The 17,880-nt window shown below is 47.3% G+C and overlaps 1 protein-coding gene across 1 annotated transcript in view; it reads right to left on the bottom strand.

Moving 5' to 3' along the window:
- Positions 1 to 13,208, bottom strand: part of LOC139281398 (CD9 antigen-like) — a 47,256-nt gene extending 34,048 nt beyond the window's left edge. The window contains exons 1-2 of the mRNA XM_070901556.1: positions 13,078 to 13,208; positions 1,014 to 1,116 (exon numbers count right to left, since the gene is read on the bottom strand). Coding sequence (XP_070757657.1) covers positions 1,014 to 1,116; positions 13,078 to 13,140 — 166 coding nt within the window. The 5' untranslated portion in view covers positions 13,141 to 13,208. The remainder of the gene's footprint in view (positions 1 to 1,013; positions 1,117 to 13,077) is intronic.
- Between the last annotated feature and the right edge of the window lie 4,672 nt (positions 13,209 to 17,880).

The raw sequence follows: 17,880 nt of genomic DNA, 5'->3' as shown, positions 1-17,880 counted from the left end.
AATGTGTTGTACTCAAACTGTAGTGACCTTGGTCCTTTATTCGTAACTCCAGAGTGAGGCACACGCATGGTGGGCAGCCTTTTATACTGGGCCCTGCACATCTATGCAGGTGACCCTCAGGTCTCCCACCGCAGCGCCCTCTGGTGGACAGCCTCTGCCACAGGGGCAGGAAATCCTGGTCTCCACCAGTTGCACCCTCTAGTGGTGCCAGCATAGTATATGCACAGTGTAAATCTTATTGACAGTACATCAGGTAACAAGTCTCCCTCTTATGCAACTATACAGTGGCTACACAGAGAGTGTATCTATAGTCTGCATATATAACACATTCCTTCCTATGCACAGCTCCTGATCTTCCCCCTCCTCCCCACACACATGCCAACTCAAGTGGTCTGTTGTCTTTAAGTACGGGTATGGACAATGAATGGCCCATGGTGACAGGGTCTACCTGTCTGGGGAAAGGTGTATAACAACAACAACTTGCATTTATATAGCGCCTTTAACGTAGTAAAATGTCCCAAGGCGCTTCAGGAGCGATTATCAAATAACATTTGACACCGAGCCACAATAGGAGACATTAGGACAGTTGGCCAAAAGCTTGGTGGAAGAGTTTTAAGGAGCATCTTAAAGGATGAGGGAGAGAGGCAGAGAGGTTTAGGGAGGGAATTTCAGAAATTAAGGCCCAGGGAAGGCACGGCTGCCAATGGTGGAGTGATTAAAATGGGGGATGCGCAAGAGGCCAGAATTGGAGTGCAGAGATCTCGGAGGGTTGTGGGGCTGGAGGAGATTACAGAGATAGGGAGGGGCGAGGGCCATGGAGGGATTCAATAACAAAGTGAGTGGGACTTGGTGCGAGCTAGGACACGAGCAACAGAGTTTTGGATTATAGAAGTGAGGGATCCGAGATTGAGCAGGGAGCAGAGATAAAGTTTGGGAGAAACAAAGGTTTTAAGTAACCAGAGTTCAGACTTTAATTGCCGCTCACAACATAGAACGTCTCTTCGATAACTCACCTAAATTTAAACTATCCGCTTGCTCAGCAACTTCAAAAAGGCTCCTTGTCCTCTGGTCAAAACGAAACCAAAATGCCAGCAGCAAAATCATGAGCCCCAGCAACTGGAAAGCAACAATTAAAGGGATGATTGTTGAGGTCACAACATTGTCAACATTGAACGTTTTATGGGATGCAGTGACAGATATTAATACAATTATTAAACCACAGTCGATGATGGGCCAAGCTATTCTGACAGATGAATTATCCTCTGCTTCATCATCAGTGGGTCAATATTGTGGTATTTCCTATCAAACACCATTTGTGGGAGCATCTTCATCACAAGGTGTAGGCTCAATTACCTGCTCAGGGATGGATGGAGGGATGGAAGGGAGGGAGGGAGGGAGGGAGGGAAGGAAGGAAGGAAGGAAGGAAGGGAGGGAGGGAGGAAGGAAGGAAGGAAGGAAGCAAGAAAGCAAGAACTAACTACCTTGCATTTATATAGCGCCTTTCATGATCTCAGGACGCCCCAAAGCATTACACAGCCAATGAAGTAGCTTTAAAGTGTAGTTTCACTGCTGTAATGTAAGAAACGTGGCAGCCAATTTGCACACAGCAAGCTCCCACAAACAGCAATGGGATAATAACCAGATAATCTGTTTTTAACGATGTTGGTTGAGGGATAAATATTGGCCCCAGGACACCAGGGAGAGTTCCCCATCTCTTCTTCAAAATAGTATCATAGGACCATGGTATAAGCTCTCATCTAAAAGATGGCACCTCCAACAGTGCAGCACTCCCTCAGTACTGCTCCTCCGACAGTGCAGCAGTCCCTCAGTACTGCCCCTCTGACAGTGCCGCTAACCCTCTGTAATGCCCCTCCGATAGTGCAGCACTCCCTCAGTACTGATCCTCCGACAGTGCGGCGCTCCCTCTGTACAGCACTCCCTCAGTACTGCCCTCCGACAGTTCAGTACTCCCTCAGTACTGCCCCCCTGACAGTGCAACTTTCCCTCAGTACTGCCCCTCGACAGTGCAGCGCTCCCTCAGTACTGCCCCTCCGACAGTGCAGCACTCCCTCAGTACTGCCCCTCTGACAGTGCGGCGTTCGCTCAGTACTTCCCCTCCGACACTGCGGCACTCCCTCAGTACTGCCCCTCTGACACTGCGGCACTCCCTCAGTACTACCCTCCAACACTGCGGCACTCCCTCAGTACTGCCCCTCTGACACTGCGGCACTCCCTCAGTACTACCCTCCAACAGTGCAGCGCTCCCTCAGTACTGACCCTCCGACAGTGCTCCGGAGAGGGGTGACTAACGGGAAGCAAAGGACTGGCCGTAGGCGTGGAGCGGGTTCCTGGCCTCCGGAGAAATGTAGTTGGGCGGTGGGGGCAGCGCCAAGAGGTCTCGCTGCACGCTCTACCGCCACCTACGCGGTGACATCATCGAGCGTGCAATGCCCCTTTGCCGCCGCGAGATTTGGTGAATACAGTGGCCTTACCGGCAGGCATCTGTACAGCCTGGGAAAGGTGGCGGGACATCGGGGATCCCGGGGCGGGAGCATCCAGGGGTCAACGTAAGTTGGTGACTTTAATTCTTTTCAGCATTAATGGCACCAGTGAGGAAGTGTGCGTGTGAGTCGGAGAAATTTTCGGAAACTTTTTTTTTGTCGTTATTTTCAACTCGCCGGCAGTCTCTCGTGGGGAAATTGCGTTGGCTCCTGAGCTCCCGCTCTGTTGGTGCCCAAGGGTGAGTGTGCAATTCCACTTTTAGCGCTGCTCACTCATCTATGGCCGGAAAAGCTGAATTTGACTTCTTGAAGTGGTAAAATCATGCTTCAGGCGGTTTTACCACCTCAAAAACGATGGGACTGAATTTCGATCCCTTACGCCCTGCAGTCGGCTAAGCTGTCTGTTGCCGTGCTCATGTCAGACTGTACTAATCAGTCTCCTCTTTGGCTGAAAACATTGACTATGAGGCTTGTTTTGAGCCAATCAGAGGTGCACGTTAAGCGACGTGATTGGTAGGTTGACCAAAGCAGTGGGAAACGGGTACGTTTAGAGCCAAGTAAACAAGAAAGTACAGGGTAAAATAGATCATCAAGGAAACACAAAGAGACAACAAGGAAAAGGAAAAAGACACTAAGAAAATTAATTTTGGCCGTGAGTTTCCACGTCAGTTCTTCTGATCGTCAGCCAGAAATTCAGAGGACGAGCTATGGACAACTCAGAAAAATGGCGCGTGTTCATATACGCTGTTCATTCAGTGCTGCCATAATTCTTGCCCAAAGTTACTGTATTGTGTCTGTAAGCACTCTAGTAATGACTCCACCAGGTAAGATATTGCACTTGAACTGTGATGACCTTAGTCCATTTATTGCAGCTCCTGAGTGAGGGTACAACATGATGAGCTCCCTTTTATACCTGGTTACCTGCGGTGTGCAGGTGACCCCTAGGTCTCCACCAGTTGCACCCTCTGGTAGTACAGGCATAGTGTATCAGTGTGAAAATGCATTCAGTGGTCTTATGTAACTATACATTGAGTGCACAGGGTATATACTTATATTATACATACACAACATACTGAAGACACAAGAACATAAGAGTTAGAAGCAGGAGTCGGTCATTTGGACTCTCCAGCATGCTCCGCCATTCAATAAGATCATGGCTGATCTTCGACCTAAACTCCACTTTCCCGCCCGATCACCATATCCCTTGATGCCCCTAGAGTTCAAAAATCTATCGATCTCAGCCCTGAATATACTCAAAGACTGAATATCCATATTCTAGACTCTTCTGCCAGAGGATATAGGACTAGTCTACTCAATCTCTCATCATAGAACAATCCCCCTACTCCAGGAATCAGTCTGGTGAACCTTTGTTGCACTCCCTCTAAAGCAAATATGTCTTTCCTTAGGTAAGGAGACCAAAACGGTGCACAGTACTTCAGGTGTGGTCTCACCAGAGCCCTGTATAATTGTAGTAAGATGTCTTTACTCTTATACTCCAACCCTTTTGCAATGAAGACCAACATACCATTTGCTTTCCTAATTGCTTGCTGTAGCTGCATGTTAACTTTCAGTGATGCATGCACAAGGAGCCCTATTAGCCTCTGTCTTGAATATAGAATGTTCAGAGGGGAAATGAAAAAGGAAATAAGAGGAACAAAGAGTGAGTATGAGAATAGATTGGCAGCTAACATAAAAGTGAATCCAAAAGTCTTCTTTTGGCATATAAATAGTAAATGGGTAGTAAGATGACGAGTGGGGCCAATTACCGACCAAATGAGGCAGAGGGACTAAATGAGTACTTTACATCTGTCTTCACCAAGGAAGAAGAGTCATAGTGAAAGAGGAAGTAGTTGAGATATGTAAACTAAAGAGTACAATTCTAAAGAGGGTGCATGAACAGAGAGACCTGGGGGTATATGTGCACAACACGTTGAAGGTGGCAGGGCAGTTTGAGAAAGCGGTTAAAAAAGCATTTGGGATCCTGGGCTTCATAAATAGAGGCATAGAGTACAAAAGCAAGGAAGTTATGATGAACCTTTATTAAAAAAACTGGTTCGGCCTTAACTGGAGTATTGTGTCCAATTCTGGGCACGGCACTTTAGGAAGGATGTCAAGGCCTTACATTGATAGACTGGAGAAGCTGGGGTTGTTCTACTTGGAGCAGAGAAGGTTGAAAGGAGATTTGATAGAGGTGTTCAAAATCATGAGGGGTCTGAACAGAGTAGAGAGAGAGAAACTGTTCCCATTGGCGGATGGGTCGAGAACCAGAGGACACAGATTTAAGGCGATTGGCAGAAGAACCAAAGGCAACATGAGGAAAAACCTTTTTTACGCAGCGAGTGGTTAGGATCTGGAATGCACCCTGAGAGGGCGGTGGAGGCAGACTCAATCATGGCTTTCAAAAGCAAATTGGATAAGTACCTGAAGGAAAAAAAATTGCAGGGATACGGGGGAAGGGCAGGGGAGTGGGACTGGCTGAGGTGCTCTTGCAGAGACCTGGCACGGGCTCGACGGGCCAAATGGCCTCCTTCTGTGATGTAACCATTCTATTAATCTATGAATATACTAAACGACTGAGCATCCACAGCTCTCTGGGGTAGAGAATACCAAAGATTACAACCCTTTGAGTCAAGAAATTTCTCCTCGCCTGAGTCCTAAATGGCCGACCCCTTATTCTGAGACTGTGACCCTGTGTTCTAGATTCCCCAGCCAGGGGAAACATTTTCTCAGCATTAACCTTCTCAAGCCCCTTAAGAATTGTATGTGTTTCAATTAGATCACCTCTCATTCTTCTAAACTCTAGGGAACATAGGCTTAGTCTACTCAATCTCTCCTCATAGAGCAATCTCCTCAGTTCAGTGAACCTTCGTTGCACTCCCTCGAAGGCAAGTATGTTTTTCCTTATGTAAGGAGACCAGAACTGTGCACAGCACTCCAGGTGTGGCCTCACCAATGCCCTATATAATTGTAGTAAGATGTCTTTACTCTAATCCCTTTGTAACAAAAGCTAACATACCATTTGCTTTCCTAATTGCTTGCTGTACCTGCATATTAACTTTCTGTGATTCATGTACAAGGACATCCAGGTCCCTGAACACCACATTTCCCAATCTCTCACCATTCAAACAATATTCTGCTTTTTTGTTTTTCCGACCAAAGTGGATAACTTCACACTTCCCCACAGCCAATGAATCAATGCATCCACTATCTCTGCAGCCACTTCTTTTAGAACCCAAGGATGTAGGCCAGCAGGTTCAGGGGAACTTTGTGAATCTTCACCCTCCCCTTCCCTGCCCCCGCTGCGCCTCCCCACCCCCCGTCACCCCACCCCTGCCATTTCATCTTTATGTAGCATTTAGATATGCATTGTTACAATAATAATGGTCATATTAACATTTTATAATTGGAGAGCTGTTAGGAATTGGAGGAGCCGAGAGATATGGGAATGCAAGTATAGAATTCACCAAAAGCTGGTGGATAGGTACAATAAATAATTCAAAAGCCGAATGGAATAGAATCATACAGCACAGAGGGAGGCCATTCGACCTATCACACCTGTGCCGGCATCACGGAGACATGGCTCCAGGGTGACCAACATCCAGGGGTATTCAACATTTAGGAAGGATAGACAGAGAGGAAAAGGAGGCAGGGTGGCGTTGCTGGTTAAAGAGGAAATTAATGCAATAGTAAGGAGGGACTCTGGATCAGTTCCTATGGACTGGAGGGTAGCTAATGTAACACCGCTTTTTAAAAAGGAGGGAGAGAGAAAACGGGCAATTATAGACCGGTTAGCCTGTCATCAGTAGTGGGGAAAATGTTGGAATCAATCATTAAGGATGAAATAGCAGCGCATTTGGAAAGCAGAGACAGGATCGGTCCAAGTCAGCATGGATTTATGAAAGGGAAATCATGCTTGACGAATCTTCTGGAATTTTTTGAGGATGTAACTAGCAGAGTGGACAAGGGAGAACCAGTGGATGTGGTGTATTAGGACTTTCAAAAGGCTTTTGACAAGGTCCTACACAAGAGATTGGTGTGCAAAATCAAAGCACATGGTACTGGGGGTAATGTACTGATGTGGATAGAGAACTGGTTAGCAGACAGGAAGCAGAGAGTCGGGATAAACGGGTCCTTTTCGGAATGGCAGGCAGTGACTAGTGGAGTGCCGCAGGGCTCAGTGCTGGGACCCCAGCTCTTTACAATATACATTAATGCTTTAGATGAAGGAATTGAGGTTAATATCTCCAAGTTTGCAGATGACACTAAACTGGGTGGTGGTGTGAGCTGTGAGGAGGACGCTAAGAGGCTGCAGGGTGATTTGGACAGGTTAGGTGAGTGGGCAAATGCATGGCAGATGCAGTATAATGTGGATAAATGTGAGGTTATCCATTTTGGGGGCAAAAACACAAAGGCAGAATATTATCTGAATGGCGGCAGATTAGGAAAAGGGGAGGTGCAACGAGACCTGGGTGTCTTGGTTCATCAGTCATTGAAAGTTGGCATGCAGTTTCAGCAGGCGGTGAAGAAGGCAAATGATATGTTGGCCTTCATAGCTAGGGGATTTGAATATAGGAGCAGGGAGGTCTTACTGCAGTTGTACAGGGCCTTGGTGAGACCTCACCTGGAATATTTTGTTCAGTTTTGGTCTCCTAATCTGAGGAAGGATGTTCTTGCTATTGAGGGAGTGCAGCGAAGGTTCACCAGACTGATTCCAGGGATGGCTGGACTGACATATGAGGAGAGACTGGATCAACTGGGCCTTTAGTCACTGGACTTTAGAAGGATGAGAGGGGATCTCATAGAAACATATAAGATTCTGACGGGATTGGACAGGTTAAATGCGGGAAGAATGTTCCCGATGTTGGGGAAGTCCAGAAACAGGGGACATAGTCTTAGGATAAGGGGTAGGCCATTTAGAACCGAGATGAGGAGAAACTTCTTCACTCAGAGAGTTGTTAACCTGTGGAATTCCCTGCCGCAGAGAATTGTTGATGCCAGTTCATTGGATATATTCAAGAGGGAGTTAGATAAAGCGATCAAGGGCGAGAAAGCAGGAAAGTAGTACTGAGGGAATGATGAGCCATGATCTTATTGAATGGTGGTGCAGGCTCGAAGGGCCGAATGGCCTACTCCTGCACCTATTTCCCATGTTTCTATGTTTCTATGTTTCTTTGGTAGCGCTGTCAAATTAATCCCACCCCCCCTGCTCTTTCCCCGCAACCATGCAAAATTTTCCTCCAAGTATTTATCCAATTGCCTTTTGAAAGTTACGATTAAATCTGCTCCCACCACCCTTTCAGGCAGCATGTTCCCGATCACAACTCGCTGCATAAAAAAAATTCTCATCTCCCCTGGTCCTTTTGCCAATCACCTTAAATTTGTGTCCTCTGGTTACCGACCCTCCTGGCAGTGGAAACAGTTTCTCCTTCTTTACTCAATCAAAAGCATTTATAATTTTGAACACCCCTATTAAATCTCCCTTTAATCTTCTCTGCTCTAAGGACAACAACCCCAGCTTCTCCAGTCTCTCCACATAACTCAAGTCTTTCATCCCTGGTATCATTCTAGTAAATCCCTTCTGTACGTCACAGCCAAGGGGGTAAGTGATTGGCTGGTGATTGGTGAGTAGCTTTTCTTTTTCTTTTTTTATATCAGTAAGTAACCTGTTAACATTGTTGTTGTCAAGTTAAGGGTATCTAAGGGTTAAGTCATGGCAGGAGAGCTCGGTCATGTGATATGCTCCTCCTGTACCATGTGGGAACTCAGGGACACTTCCAGTATCCCTGACGACTACGTGTGCGGGAAGTGTATCCACCTCCAGCTCATGACAGACCGCGTTGTGGAATTGGAGCTGAGGATGGATTCACTCTGGAGCATCCACGATGCTGAGAATGACGTGAGTAGCACGTGTAGCGAGTTGGTCTTATCGCAGGTGAAGGGTCCACAGCCAGCTAGGAATGGAAGACCAGCAGGAAGAGCAGTGCAAGGAAGGTAGTGCAGGGGTCCCCTGCGGTCATCCCCCTGCAAAACAGATACACTGCTTTGAGTACAGTTGAGGGGGATGACTCATCAGGGGAGGGCAGCAGCAGCCAAGTTCATGGCACCGTGGCTGACTCTGTTGCACAGGAGGGCAGGAAAAAGAGTGGGAGAGCGATAGTGATAGGGGATTCAATTGTAAGGGGAATAGATAAGCGTTTCTGCGGCCGCAACCGAGACTCCAGGATGGTATGTTGCCTCCCTGGTGCAAGGGTCAAGGATGTCTCGGGGCGGGTGCAGGACAATCTGAAAAGGGAGGGAGAACAGCCAGTTGTCGTGGTGCACATTGGTACCAACGACATAGGTAAAAAAAGGGATGAGGTCCTACGAGACGAATTTAAGGAGCTAGGAGCTAAATTAAAAAGTAGGACCTCAAAAGTAGTAATCTCGGGATTGCTACCAGTGCCACGTGCTAGTCAGAGTAGGAATCGCAGGATAGCACATATGAATACGTGGCTTGAGCAGTGGTGCAGCAGGGAGGGATTCAAATTCCTGGGGCATTGGAACCGGTTCTGGGGGAGGTGGGACCAGTACAAACCAGACGGTCTGCACCTGCGCAGGACCGGAATCAATGTCCTAGGGGGAGTGTTTGCTCGTGCTGTTGGGGAGGAGTTAAACTAATATGGCAGGGGGATGGGAACCAATGCAGGGAGACAGAGGGAAACAAAAAGGAGACAAAAGCAAAAGACAGAAAGGAGATGAGTAAAAGTGGAGGGCAGTGAAACCCAAGGCAAAGAACAAAAAGGGCCACTGAATATAAAGGGGCTGCAGGAGGGGTCAAAACTAAAAATCATGGTTTAAAAACTAGGATTAAAACACTCAACCTAAATGTATGCAGCATTCGAAATAAAGTAAATGAATTGACGGCACAAATCATTACAAATGAGTATGATTTGGTGCCCATTACAGAAACATAGTTGCAGGGTGGCCAAGACTGGGAATTAAACATACAGGGGTATCTGACAATTCGGAAAGATAGACAAGAAGGGAAATGAGGTGGGGTAGCTCTGTTAATAAAGGATGATATCAGGGCAGTTGTGAGAGACGATATTGGCTCTAATGAACAAAATGTTGAATCATTGTGGGTGGAGATTAGAGATAGTAAGGGGAAAAAGTCACTGGTGGGCGGAGTTTATAGGCCCCCAAATAATAACTTAACGGTGGGGCGGGCAATAATCAAGGGAATAATGGAGGCATGTGAAAAAGAAATGTCAGTAGTCATGGGGGATTTTAACCTACATATCGATTGGTCAACTCAAATCGCACGGGGTAGCTTGGAGGAGGAATTCATAGAATGCATACGGGATTGTTTCTTAGAACAGTATGTAACAGAACCTACAAGGGAGCAAGCTATCTTAGATCTGGTCCTGTGTAATGAGACAGGAAAATGAGTGATCACAGTATGGTTGAATTTGTAATACAGATTGAGGATGAGGAAGTTGTGTCAGAAACGAGCGTACTATGCTTAAACAAAGGGGACTACAGTGGGATGAGGGCAGAGTTGGCTAAAGTAGACTGGAAACATAGACTAAATGGTGGCACAATTGAGAAACAGTGGAGGACTTTTAAGGAGTTCTTTCATAGTGCGCAACAAAAATATATTCCAGTGAAAAAGAAGGGATAACCAGCCGTGGATAACCAAGGAAATAAAGGAGAGTATCAAATCAAAGACCAATGCATATAAGGTGGCCAAGGTTAGTGGGAAACTAGAAGATTGGGAAAATTTTAAACGACAGCAAAGAATGACTAAGAAAGCAATAAAGAAAGGAAAGATAGATTACAAAAGTAAACTATAGTAAAAGCTTTTACCGATTTATAAAACGGAAAAGAGTGACTAAAGTAAATGTTGGTCCCTTAGAAGATGAGAAGGGGGATTTAATAATGGGAAATGTGGAAATGGCTGAGACCTTAAACAATTATTTTGCTTCGGTCTTCACAGTGGAAGACACAAAAACCCTGCCAAAAATTGCTGGTCACGGGAATGTGGGAAGGGAGGACCTTGAGACAATTACTATCACTAGGCGGGTAGTGCTGGACAGGCTAATGGGACTCAAGGTAGACAAGTCCCCTGGTCCTGATGAAATGCATCCCAGGGTATTAAAAGAGATGGCGGAAGTTATAGCAGATGCATTCGTTATAATCTACCAAAATTCTCTGGACTCTGGGGAGGTACCAGCGGATTGGAAAGCGGCTAATGTAATGCCTCTGTTTTAAAAAAAGGGGGCAGACAAAAGGCAGGTAACTATAGGTTGGTTAGTTTAACATCTGTATTGGGGAAAATGCTTGAAACTATCATTAAGGAAGAAATAGCGGGACATCTAGATAGGAATAGTGCAATCAAGCAGATGATGATCTAAAAAGATGTTACATAATGTTGGTCTGTATCTCGGGGCTGGAATACAAAAATGAGGAAGTTGTGCGATAGTTATATAAAGCTCCGGAGTAACTGCGTCCAGCTCTGGGCCCCTCCCCTCAGGGAGGATATATCGGCCTCGGAGGGGGCGCAGCGCACATTCACCAGAATGATACCGGGGCTAAAAGGGTTAAATTATGAGGACAGGTAGCACCGACCAGGCTTGTACACAGAAGATTAAAGGGTGACCTGATTGAGGTGTTTATGATGATTAAAGGAATTGATTTGGTAGACAGAGAGAAACTAGTTCCTCTGGTGCAGAACAAGGGGGCATAATCTTAAATTTAGAGCCAGAGGTGATGTCAGGAAACCTTTCTTCACACAAAAGGAGCTTAAAAAGTTCTCTTCTTCTCCCATCTTCTGTTTTTTTTGCCAATCACCTTAAACCGAGGCCCCGTTTGCCCTCTCAGGTGGATGTAAAATATCCCACGGCACTATTTTGAGGAAGAGCAGGGGAGTTATCCCCAGTGTCCTGGGGCCAATATTTATCCCTCCACCAATGTCATTAATATACAGATGATCTGGTCAATATCAGATTGCTGTTTGATGGATCTTGCTGTGTGCAAATTGGCTGGCACATTTTCTACGTTAGAAATGTGACCACACTTCACCAAGTACTTCATTGGCTTTTGGGACGTTGTGAAAGGTACTACATTAATGCGAGACTTTCTTTATATCTGTATTTTGATGCAGAAACACATCCAGGGAACCTCCGGAGATTAGACTATCTGACTCTCTCTCTCTCTCTGTTACATCTTATTTTGTATTAGAATGATAGAATCATAGAGATTTAGGGCACAGAAGGAGGCCATTCAGCCCATCATATCCGTGCCAGCCGACAAAGAGCTATCCAGCCTAATCCCACTTTCCAGCTCTCGGTCCGTAGTTCTGTAGGTTACGGCACTTCAAGTGCACATCCAAGTATCTTTTTAAATGTGATGAGGGTTTCTGCCTCTACCACCCTTTCAGGCAGTGAGTTCCAGATCCCCATCACCCTCTGGGTGAAAAAGGTTCTCCTCAAATCCCCTCTAAGCCTTCAACCAATTACTTTAAATCAATGCCCCCTGGTTATTGACCTCTCTGCTCACTGAAATAGGTTCTTCCTATCCACTATCTAGGCCCCTCATAATTTTATACACCTCAATTACGTCTCCCCTCAGCCTCCTCTGTTCCAAATAAAACAATCTCAACCTATCCAATCTTTCCTCATAGCTAAAATTCTCCAGTCCAGGCAGCATCCTCGTAAATCTCCTCTGTACCCTCTCTAGTGCAATCACATTGTTTTTATCTTCATTTTAAGACACAAAAAAATTGCCATTAAGAAACATCCTTTTTGCAGGATCAGTTTAGATTATTTCAAAATCATAGAATCACAGAACGGTTACAGCACAGGAGGCCATTCGGCCCGTCGAGCCCGTGCCGGCTCTCTGCAAGAGCACCTCAGCCAGTCCCACTCCCTCGCTCTTTCCCCGTAGCCCGGCAAAATGTATTTCTTCAGGTACTTATCCAATTCCCTTTTGAAAGACACGATTGCGTCTGCCTCTACCGCCCTCTCAGGCCGTGCATTCCAGATCCTAACCCCTCACTGCGTAAAAACGTTTTTCCTCATGTCGCCTTTGGTTCTTCTGCCAATCACCTTAAATCTGTGTCCTCTGGTTCTTGATCCTTCCGCCAACAGTTTCTCTCTCTCTACTCTGTCTCGACCCCTCATAATTTTGAACGCCTCGATCAAATCTCCTCTCAACTTTCTCTGCTCTATGGAGAACAACCCCAGCTTCTCCAGTCTATCCCCGTAACTGAAGTCCCTCATCCCTGGAACCATTCTCATAAATATTTTCTTCACCCTCTCTAAGACCTTTACTCCTTCCTAAAGTACAGTGCCCAGAATTGGACAAAATACTCCAGTTGGAATGAAGCTTGATAAAGCAATAAGATATTGGCACTTTATTAACCGTACAACGAACAAAACCAAAAATAAACCCCAACGAATTAGAATACAACCCGGGGTCGACAATGACCTTATTGTGGCCAATACTCAGATCAGAAGTTGTTGAAATAGTTTAAAAAAAACAATTTAACAGACACGCACACAAAACAATGGGCACACAAACGGAAAATCTGACTTACTGAGAATAACAGATTGAGTATGATGAGACAACATTTGATGCATTTTCCCTGAATTGCCACCATTCTGACAGAATCTTTTCAGCGAGATGTTTCACCCTGCGCTGCTTTGATGCAGAGTATAATCAGCCCAGAGGGAGTAGCACCCTGGTATTTAAACAGGCTCAATAGAGCTGTGGCTTCCTGTTGATCTTGTAACCCGCTGCTCGAGGCGATACTTCCTCAGTGAAGTCAAACTTGGGAGTCAGATATAAGCCCTCAACAAGAGAGAGATTCTTCAGTGGGAGTTCACCCACAAAGTGTCACGCTGCCAGCGTAAACCGTCCACCAAATAACTTCCTGATTTATTCATATATTTTTACCGTTGAATGTTTTTGTGCGTTTTGCCAGCTAATTTAGTGACGTGTGTGTGTGTGTTTGTGTGTGTTTTGCGCATGAACAGAAACTGTTTAGGGTGCAAATGTACAAGAGCGGGAAATAAAAGCCGATAAAAGAAACAGTTGTTTTGACGTAATCCCATTTTCGGCGGGAATCATCCAGAATGGCTCTCGACTCGGACACGGATTAGAGTTCCCAATCCGCCAGGATTGTCCGGGAGTGCCCAGGAATTGAAGATTAATTTCCCGGACACTGGTCGCGAAGACAGAGAGGGAAAGTCATAAAAGAAAGAAGACTTGCATTTATATAGCGCCTTTCTCGATCACTGGGCCCCTCAAAGTGTTTTACAGCCAATGAAGTACTTTTGGAGTGTAGTCACTGGTGTACTGTTGTAATAAAGCCATTAAGCGTAAAAATTGTTGCCGAGAATGTATTTCAGGTGCGAGAAACGAGAACCTACAGATCCAATATGGCGGACGGGGCGCGTATTCATTCCGCACCGTATGCAAATAGGGGTCCTTATCACTAGATGCCGCCTACTAAAAATCGTTGCCGAATCCCACTCGGCCCGCTCCTGATCACCTCCCCTCCCTCGATCGCTTCCCCCCTCTCCCCATCGCCCCACTCCCTCCCAATCTCTTACCTCCTCCCAATCGCTCACCCCCTCTCCCGATCCCCTCCCTCCCTCACAATTGTTTCCCAACCCACCCCCCCCCCCCTTCTATCCTAATCGCGCCCTCCCTCTGATCGCTTGTCCTTCCTCTCCCAGGACCTTTAACAGAGCATTGGAATAGTCGAGACTGAGGTTGGGGGGTGGGGGGGCGGAGTTCAGCAGCATTTGGGCTGAGGCGGGGGCAGAAGTGGTCGATGGTACAGAGGTGGAAGTAGGCAGTCTTCGGGATGGAGAGGAGATGGGGTCAGAGGCTCAGCTCGGGCTCAAATAAGACACTAAGGTGGTGAACAGTCTGATTTAGGCTGAGACAGTGGCCGGGGAAGGGGTTGGAATCAGTGGTGAGGGAACGGAGTTTGCAGGGAATGTCAAGTTGTCAGCCTTGGCTCAGTGGGCAGCACTTTTATCATTAAGTCAGAAGGTTGTGGGTCTGAGTCCCGCTCCAAAGACTTGAGCCTTTAATCGTTGGAGGAGGATGGTATGGTCAACTGTGCTAATGGCTGCAGAGAGGTTGAGGGTCATGAATAAGGAGGGCATCACCCACTCCCTAAAGGGCCTTAGTGATGCTTCCCCTGGAATATTGTGTTCAGTTTTGGTCTCCTAATCTAAGGAAGGACATTCTTGCTATTGAGGGAGTGCAGCGAAGGTTCACCAGACTGATTCCCGGGATGGCTGGATTGTCATATGAGGAGAGACTGGATCAACTGGGCCTTTATTCACTGGAGTAAAGAAGGATGAGAGGGGATCTCATAGAAACGTATAAGATTCTAACGGGACTGGACAGATTAGATGCAGGAAGAATGTTCCCGATATTGGGGAAATCCAGAAGCAGGGGACATAGTCTTAGGATAAGGTGTAGGCCATTTAGGACTGAGATGAGGAGAAACTTCTTCACTCAGAGAGTTGTTAACCTATGAATCCCCTGCCGCAGAGAGTTGTTGGTGCCAGTTCATTGGATATATTCAAGAGGGAGTTAGATATGGCCCTTACGGCTAAGGGGATCAAGGGATATGGAGAGAAAACAGAAAAGGGGTACTGAGGGAATGATCAGCCATGATCTTATTGAATGGCGGTGCAGGCTCGAAGAGCCGAATGGTCTACTCCTGCACCTATTTTCTATGTTTCTATGTTTCTATGTTTCTATGTCATGATTTTAACCTTTCTAATGTGCAAAGCTGGTGGGCTACAATAGGATCACGAATTAACACACAAAATTGAACATACAAACATACAAAATTGCTGGACAGGAAAAGAGCACCTGGCCCATCAAGCCTGCCCCACACCTCAACACATCTCCCCGACCTAAGCTCCCCAACCCCGCCCATCTGCCTCCTCCCACCCCCTCACCCTCGCCCCTCTGCCTCTTCCCCCCCCTCACCCTCCCTCGCTCCTCTGCCTCCTCCCATCCTCTCACCCTCCTCCGCCCCTCTGCCTCCTCCTGCCTCCCCACCCCCGCCCCTCTGCCACCTCCCACCTCCCCACCCTCGCCCCTCTGCCTCCTCCTGCCTCCCCTCCCTCGCTCCTCTGCCTCCTCCCACCTCCCCACCCTCGCCCCTCTGCCTCCTCCCATCCCCTCCCCCCCCCAACCCCACAGCCATTTAATCTCCTGGGAGCGGCACAGGAACATTGAAAAAAACCAGAGCCAACCAGAACAACAACTTGTATTTATATCTGCCAAGGGAAACAGGTCTTTCCTATCCACTCTATCCAGGCCCCTCATAATTTTATACACCTCAATCAGGTCTCCCTTCAGCCTCCTCTGTTCCAAAGAAAACTGTTACATATGCAGACTATAAATATACTCTCTGTGTAATCATTGTATAGTTGCATAAGATGGCGACTTGTTACCTGATGTACTATCAATAAGGTTTACACTGTGTATATACTATACTGGCACCACTGGAGGGTGCAACTGGTGGAGACCGGGGTCTCCTGGCCCTGTGGCAGAGGCTGTCCACCAGAGGGCACTGCGGTGGGAGACCTGAGAGTCCACTGCATAGGTGTGCAAGGCCCAGTATAAAAGGCTGCCCACCATGCTTGTGCCTCACTCTGGAGTTACGAATAAAGGACCAAGGTCACTACAGTTTGAGTACAACACATTGCCTCGTGGAGTCATTCGTAAGTGCACTACCGACATAACAACTGGTGACGAGAATACGAACTTTCACGCGATCATGGCTACCTTTGGCTCGTTAAAAGACTTCACAGAGGGTGATGATTGGGATGCCTTCACGGAAAGGCTCGAGCAATATTTCGTGGCAAACGACCTGGCAGAGGAGATGGACACATTGGCGGAGAAGCGCAAGGCTATACTGCTGACTAGTTGTGAGTCCGAGGTCTACCGCCTCGTTAGGGACTTGACCCACGAAGGCCAAGGATAAGACATACGATGAGCTGACTGAACTAATTCGTGACCAACTAAAACCAAAAGAGAGCATCCTCACGGCCAGGCACAGATTCTACACTCACCGCAGACCTGAGGGCCAGGAGATTGCAAAATATGCCACCGACCTCAGGAGACTTGCGGCACCGTGTGATTTTGGCATGCACCTCAACGAAGCATTGCAAGACATCTTCGTTATGGGAATTGGCCACGGGGGCCTCCTTCACAGGGTATTATCTGCCAACACCACAGTCAACCTGCAGAAGGCCATCAGCATCAGTCGGGCGTTCATGACCTCGACCTGCAGCACTAAGTAAATTATTCATCCTGTGGACTCAAACCCGGCAAGGACTGTACACAGAATGGTGCCTTTCACAGGCAAGACTGTAGAACATGGCTCTGCCCAGGGCAGAGAGCACAGACCTCAGGGTTCCAGAACTCAGAGTCCGCCGAGGGGTGCTAATCGAGTAGCACCATGCTGGCGTTGCGGAGGAAACCATAGGGCTCACCAGTGTCGGTTTGCTGAGTACGTATGCAAAGTCTGTAACACGAAGGGCCACCTCCAGCGTATGTGTAAAAGAAACACTAGCAAAGGAGTCGGTAGATGACTTTGAATCCAGCAGGGAGTATGATGATTTGGCCAGAGAGGCAGCTCAGCCCCAAGAAGAAGTGTATGGAGTGTATACCTGCACCACCGATTGTCCTCCAGTGAAGATGGAAGTCGAGATAAACGGCGTTCCAGTCTTCATGGAAGTGGACACGGGAGCGAGCCAGTCAGTGATGAGCCAGGATGCCTTTGAGAGGCTATGGAAAGCAAAACGACCCAAGCTGGTTCCAGTACAGGGAAAGTTGCGCACCTACACCTGATCCCAGTCCTTGGTAGTGCAGATGTAAGTGTAATCCATAATGGTGTGCTGCACAAGTTACCTCTGTGGATTGTTGCAGACAATGGTCCAATGCTACTCGGAAGAAGGTGGATGGGGAAGATCCAGTGGAAATGGGAAGACCTCTTCACTCCAGCAATAGATGACCCCGTGCTCAGGGGCAGAGCAAAACCTCACCTTCGCCAGAGAACAGACCAGCACAGCACCTGAGGCACAGACCGTCCATCACGACTGCGTGGCAATGATCCGACCGGAGTGACCTAAAAGTACCTTCCCGGCTCCAGTGGCAGGACTCCTGGGGAGGAAGATCGAATTCACAGGCACGCTTCCAGCTTTTGTGGCAGAATCGCGGGAGAGAAGGGATCAAGGCAGTCGACCTCGAGGACAGAGGCAAGATGGTATCCCTACTGCAGCGAGGGGCAGCGTGGCTGGAAAAAAAGATGGCCGCGGCAATACCACGAGGTGCAACACTGAGGGACCAACATGTGGTG

The sequence above is a fragment of the Pristiophorus japonicus genome, chromosome 15, assembly GCF_044704955.1.
Source record: "Pristiophorus japonicus isolate sPriJap1 chromosome 15, sPriJap1.hap1, whole genome shotgun sequence".
NCBI classification, from domain to species: Eukaryota; Metazoa; Chordata; class Chondrichthyes; family Pristiophoridae; genus Pristiophorus; species Pristiophorus japonicus.
The sequence above is the reverse complement of the archived record's forward strand: the minus strand, read 5'-3'. Positions and strand labels throughout refer to the sequence as shown.